Source organism: Momordica charantia (assembly GCF_013281855.1).
Source record: "Momordica charantia cultivar OHB3-1 chromosome 8 unlocalized genomic scaffold, Mcharantia_2.0 BLBB01000008.1, whole genome shotgun sequence".
In the NCBI taxonomy this organism is placed as follows: domain Eukaryota; kingdom Viridiplantae; phylum Streptophyta; class Magnoliopsida; order Cucurbitales; family Cucurbitaceae; genus Momordica; species Momordica charantia.
Genome location: NW_028275166.1, coordinates 11,079,015 through 11,085,224, shown reverse-complemented (window position 1 = coordinate 11,085,224; position 6,210 = coordinate 11,079,015). Strand labels below are relative to the sequence as shown.

At 33.1% G+C, this 6,210-nt stretch overlaps 1 protein-coding gene across 1 annotated transcript; it reads left to right on the top strand.

Moving 5' to 3' along the window:
* The first annotated feature begins 1,158 nt into the window (after window positions 1-1,158).
* Window positions 1,159-3,766, top strand: LOC111019922 (RNI-like superfamily protein). Its single transcript, XM_022296442.2, has 2 exons — window positions 1,159-2,160; window positions 2,885-3,766. The coding sequence occupies exons 1-2, from the start codon at window positions 1,356-1,358 to the stop codon at window positions 3,484-3,486; spliced, it is 1,407 nt and encodes a 468-aa protein (XP_022152134.1). The 5' UTR covers window positions 1,159-1,355; the 3' UTR covers window positions 3,487-3,766.
* Window positions 3,767-6,210: the final 2,444 nt, after the last annotated feature.

The following is a 6,210-nucleotide window of genomic DNA, read 5'->3' as shown; positions in this document are numbered from 1 at the left end:
CAGGTCTTTCTTTACTCCTCAAATTTTAAATTAAATATTCCGTAATATTTTTTATATATATATATCTTTTAGTACTCATAATATTTTATAATTATCTCTTAAAGAAAATAGGTTTTTTTTTTTTTTAATTCTACCTTCATAACTTGACAAGAGCCATCAGCGGAATCTTCAAGCAAGATGCAACCGACATCTATTTTTGGATGGTGCCTCATTTTGCTCCACAATTTTACAAGAATTTTCTCTTTTTGGTTGGATTAATTTTTTTTTGTAAAATTCTAATTTTTTTCTTTCAAGGTAAAAAACATATTTACTCATTTAAATAACGATAAGGATTTAGTTCTAAATGATTTAGTTCCTGCCTTTAAATATTTTATTAGGACTTAACAAAAATCTAATTTTTAGAAATTAAAGAACTGTCAATGCATAATTCTAGGTCGGTTCAAAGCCCGAACCTATTAGGGCTAGTTGGATGGTTTTTCTTCTTTTTTCATATATTTGTACTGTTCCAATCTATTTTGTCTTCTAGGATTTGGTCTGATTTTGTTTTTCTTTCTCATTAATTCTCTTGCTCTAAGAAGGGTTTCACCTTGAAATGAAAATTTGAATTTCGTTTGCATTTTTTATTTCAACATTTTATTTTATCTATTTTTTTTCCCCTCTTACTTATAAGAGCTCCAAAATTTTTGATAGAGTTGAAGAGTTGTATTGTTCCTCTTTTGTTTACTTTCCAAAGAAAAAAAGTATGCTAGAGCCTTGAATTTTACAACTAATGAACCAAAAAGGTTTTGGAGGAAAGTCGAGTCTGAAGCCAACCTCATAAAAAACTGAGAATGACACGAAAAATCTGACAAGTGAACAAATGGAGTAGGATACTGTACACTATCAAAGAAGTTTAATTAAAGTTTGGATCCCAAAGTTTGAAGCCAATGTTGGAGGCGAAGCACATACTCCACCAAACATTTGAGGGAATCTTTGTGTCGATAATTTACTCTAATTTGAGAAAGACGGTTCTTCATCCTCTTCTAAAGCAAAAGAGACAACTTCTCTCTAGAGAGAGAAAGAAGAGAGAGATAATATATATATATATATATATTTTTTTTTTTTGAAGAATGAGGAATTTTTTTTATTAGGTAAAACTTAAAAGCAATAGAAGAAGAATTGTTTGGATTAAAGGTTTGCTTTGGACCATTACTTGAAGAAGTGCTTCAAATTTACCCACACACCACTTTCTCTCTCTCCTCTCTCTCTCTTAAAACAATCCTCACGGCGGAGAGAAACTCAACAAATTTCTTGAAATCTCCATAAATCGTGGTGGGTCGAGGCGTCTGAAAAAAAATCGAAAATTTTGGAGAGGGATGGATAGCTTGCTTTGTGACGAATTGATTCAAGAAATTTTCCAGAAGCTGCCGGCGCCGTCGTCCTCCGCCGTGTCTCTGGTGTCGAAGCGGTGGCTCCGCCTTTACCGGACCTCGAAAACCGCCCTCTCTCTCCGCCTCTCCGATCACGATTCCTCTGTTTCATCTCTCTCTTCTCTCCTCTCCCACTACCCCTTTCTCTCCTCCCTTTCGATTCTCTCCGCCGACTCCACCGCCGCCACCGCCGCTACTCTCTCCGCCCAAATCCTCTCCGAAATCCGCAATTTCTGTACGAAGCTCCGGTCTCTGAGGTTGCTCGCCGGCCCTGTTGCTCGCTCATCACTTGTTTCTCTCTCATCGGCTTGTAATCGTCTCAATTCTCTCTCTATCAGCATCTCCCGGCCGTTGAATTTCCGGTGGGTGGTTAATTTTCCGGCTCTGAGATCACTTTCGATCTCTGTGAGCTCCGGCGAGGGTTTTGAAACAGGGTTAAATTACGGCGATTGGGAGTGGGAAACGGAGGAATTGGGGCTTCAAAGCCTCTGTTTGTCCGGCCTCCGCGCCGGCGATTGGGGCGCCGGGTGGCTGTGGCGGAGCTGCAAGAATCTCCGGCAATTACGGCTTCGGGGCTGCGAAACCGTCGGCGACGGCGGATCCTTCTCGTCGTTCGTCGAGTGCTTGCCGGACCTCCGAGAAGTGGAGCTACGAACTTGCCGGAGCATAGCCGACGGCGTTCTGCTGAAACTGGTGGAGAATTGCCGGAATTTGACCTCCCTTCTTGTCTACGACGGCGGCAGTCGAGAAGGTATGTTAAATTACTACTCAGTTATATTTTAATTTTGTTAGGAAAAATGATGGTACAGATTAGTGATTTTTTTTTTTTTAATCCGTGAATCAACTAGTGATGACTTATCTACGTGATTATTCTTTATTCTTTTCTAAATAAAAAGAAAAATTGTGGCTCACGCATTAATCTTGTCTCACCACTGTTATTTAACCATTAAGAGATAAATGTAAAAATAAAGATTTATTTTTTAATAATGAGTTGTGAGAAATAGATATTAAAAATATAATAATAATAAATGGTCAAATTTTTTATGGTGAATAAAAGATTTAGTTGGTCAAATAGCTAACTATTTCAAAAAATATATATATTTTTCTCTTTTTTATTTATTAAAACTTTAAATATGGTCGTTAAAATATGAACGAAGTATTATTCTTAATTAATTATTTTACTTCTTATTCTATTTTGATTATCTCATTGTATTTTGGATTTTTTTTTCTAATTAGTGTAGTTTCACCCATCTAAACATAATTAAATTTGTATTTAATTGAACATTGACATGGTTGCTGAACTAAAAAATATTTATTTAGGTCAATAATTTTTCAATTTGAAATTACGATAAATTTAAGTTTGAAAAATATACTAAGTTAGCACCTATCTCCACCAATAAAATTTGACAACGCTCTTTTGGTGCTTTGAAAAATAAAAAAATATTTCTTTAATTTTTATTCGTATTCTTCGCAAGGTTTGCTCCAATTTCTAAGCCACCATCGGAGCAATCTGCAAACTCTCGACCTCCGTCTTCCCCTTGACCTCGACAACGAGCATCTTGTCGCCATTGCCACGAACCTCCGCACAAGTCTCTCATCTCTTCGGCTACAAAGTTGCTGCCTTGTTACAGGCGATGGCTTGAAAGCCATCAGCGCTACCTTTGGCTCTCGCCTCGAGGAATTAGCACTAATAAATTGCGATGTTGTCGAGAGAGAATCCGGGTTGTTGGCCACCATGGGACAAAGCTTGAAGAAATTGAAGAGACTCGACTTGTCTTACAACGAGATGTTGCTTGACAAGGACTTCATCTCCATGATCGTCTCTTGCAACTCTCTTACAGACCTCAACCTCCGAGGCTGCAAATGCCTCACTGAAGCTGCTATTGTTGCAGTGTTGAAGAGTTGTAAGAATTTGGACACCATTGATATTGTTCATTGTTCTGGAATCCAGGCCAAGACAGTAGAGCTCTCTATCTTAAATTTACCCAAATTGAGACTGCTCAAAGTTGAAGAAGATAAGGTTTATGATGTCGTAAGGACGTCCGCATCACGCCGCTTTATCGACATTGTTTTTTGACATGGTGAGTAATCAAAACTTATTCAACATGACCACTCCTCCTAATCATTGGATGCATGATCGTCAAGTCACATCGTCGTCATTATAGTTGCCGTTTTTAATTTACTCTCATATACATCTACCTTGCATATAAATAATTCATAAATTATACTTCCTGTTTCTTATTTATGTGTATGATTTGTGGTATTTGTTGGATTAGAAGGTCCCTTCTGCTCAGAAAAACAAAGAAGTTAATGAGTTGGAGTTGGAGGGTGAAATAAAGTTTAAATTGATTTTTCTAGTCTCTCTATCTTTATTTTGCCAGTTATCTTGCTCTCCTCAACCATATTACACTCAAATTCAAAAAAATGTAGAAAGATTTTTTTAAAATAAAGTTTAAAAATCATCAAGTTAGTTTGCTCTCTTCAACAATCATCCAATTTATGGACTAAATTTATAGTTCTATATATTTTGTTTTCAATTAATCATAGCTCAGTTGTTTAAATTAGTAGTAATTTTTTGCCAGCTCAATTGTTAAAGTATATATTTTCGAGTCTCAACTAAAAGGTCGTAAATCTCACATGTTGTACTAAAAAAATTTTAAAAAAATTATGAGTAACTTTTTTTAAGAAATTAAATAAATTAGAGGTTTGAATTCTCTATTTTTTTTTCTTTTTCGAAGTAGGCAAATTGGTTATTTAACTCAATATAAATGTGTGAATGAGGTAGGCGAGCTGATTTTGTAGGGTTTGATCTGAAAATGATTCTAGTGGTTCATGAGGTTTTTCATTTTTAAAATATGAACAACTTATTTTTGTTTTTTTAATTGAGGAAAAAAAAAATCAAACCATCTTTGACAATGTCTTTCTTTTCTATTTTCTATAAGAAACCCAACTCTTTTTTATTTAATAATAATTCTTATCAACAATAACTATTAAATTATAATTTTATTTTAAATTATAAAAATCATACTCTTTTTAATTTTGTCATTTATTAATATTTATAAAATATTATGGAAAAAAAGAAACTTTAGAAGAAAAATGTTGGAGAGATGTTGTAAAGAGAAATATGAATAATTAGAGAGACGTTAGAGTCTTACAGATAGGGAGAGATAAATAAGTGAGAGAAATAGATACGTTAAAATTGTCTTCTTGTTTTTATTTTTATTTTTGTTTTGTTGTTTTTTGTAATTAATAAAGTTGATTGATTTAACTAATTTGGAATGCGTGTAAAATAATATCATTATTCGACAAGTTGTAAAAGATACAATGAAATCATATCTTGTTTGATTATTAAATTAAATGCCAATAAAATACAAATGAAGTGCTGAAATGTTTTTTTAAGCATATTTAATAATTTTATGGAAATACCTTTGTTCAATATAATGGTCTTAGGGCCAAAACGAGCATAGCTCAGCGGTAATTGGCATATATCTTCAACTAAGAGGTTGTGAGTTCGAATTCCCTCCCCAACAAATTGTACTAAAAAAATATAATGGTCTTATGCTAAATAGTTTTCTACTCGATAGATAATTTCATTTATAACAAAAACAGAAAAAAAAAACTAGTTATAAAATTAAAATCGTTTGTTCAACATATAATTTATATTCAAAAACAGACAGTTGAAATTGTATTTGTTTTTTTTAACAGCTTCATTTAAATATATATATCACTTTTAAAAGTTTTAGGGAGTAGTATATTTTTGAAACATATTAAAAAAAGATATATATATATTATTATTATTATTTTAGGTTGTGAAAGCATATCCATTGGATTGAAAGAGACATGACAAATCTATGGTCCTTCTTTTTCCTTTTTTTATTTCTTTATTTTTTTTGTCATTTTTCTCTCCATTTGAGGCAGTGATTTGTTGTACTGTGCATTATCAATAAGTTGATAATATAATTTCAGTGGTCAAAAATGAAAAAGAATTTTCAGTCTCCATCTCAATTTAAAGTTTCAGGCTTTTTGTTTATCATCTTAAACTTGAGGCCTGAAGTTTTTGGACCCATTCCGTAATGTTAGTTTTTAATTTTAGGAAAATTGTGAGTAGTGGCGTATCGTAATTAAAAATGGCCAAAGGTTTTGTACGATGGCCGAATTTGAATTCTCAACGTCAAATCTATGTCATTCAAACTATTTTAAAATATTATTAATTTGTCTCCAACATAATCTAATTAAAATATATAACAAACCTAATCAATTCGTTAATAAATTCCATAGCAAGCACCATCTTAGGTTTTGTAAATATTCTTACACGACTTTCATCAATTTCCATTTTGGTTATATTGTTTGAGAATTTAAATCAAGTTAACGCGGGAACACTATGCATTCTTCTCGGTTCTTTCTTCCATAACTCGAGCTCGGAGAAGGGAGAGAGATAAGAGGGCCCTATGGAGAATGTGGTCAAAATCCATAATAGAGCCGACCACAACGACCAAATTGATTATCTTCATGCGTAAGGATACTAGATTATCTAGTATAAAAGATCTAAAAATTAAGGGATAACTAGAGGAGTGACTATATTAAATAGTGCAACTTCAAAAATGGCCAAAACAATCAAATATCAGGCCGTTAGAGTTCAACGCTATAACTAAATGTGGACAAATATACCCTCTAATCCAAAATAGATAAAATTATCCTACAATTATCCTCAAGTTTTGTGGCCGAAATACTCTTGGAAGAAATCTTTGCTACACCTTAATCCTACACAATCAAATATTGAATCAGAATTTCAAAAATAAAA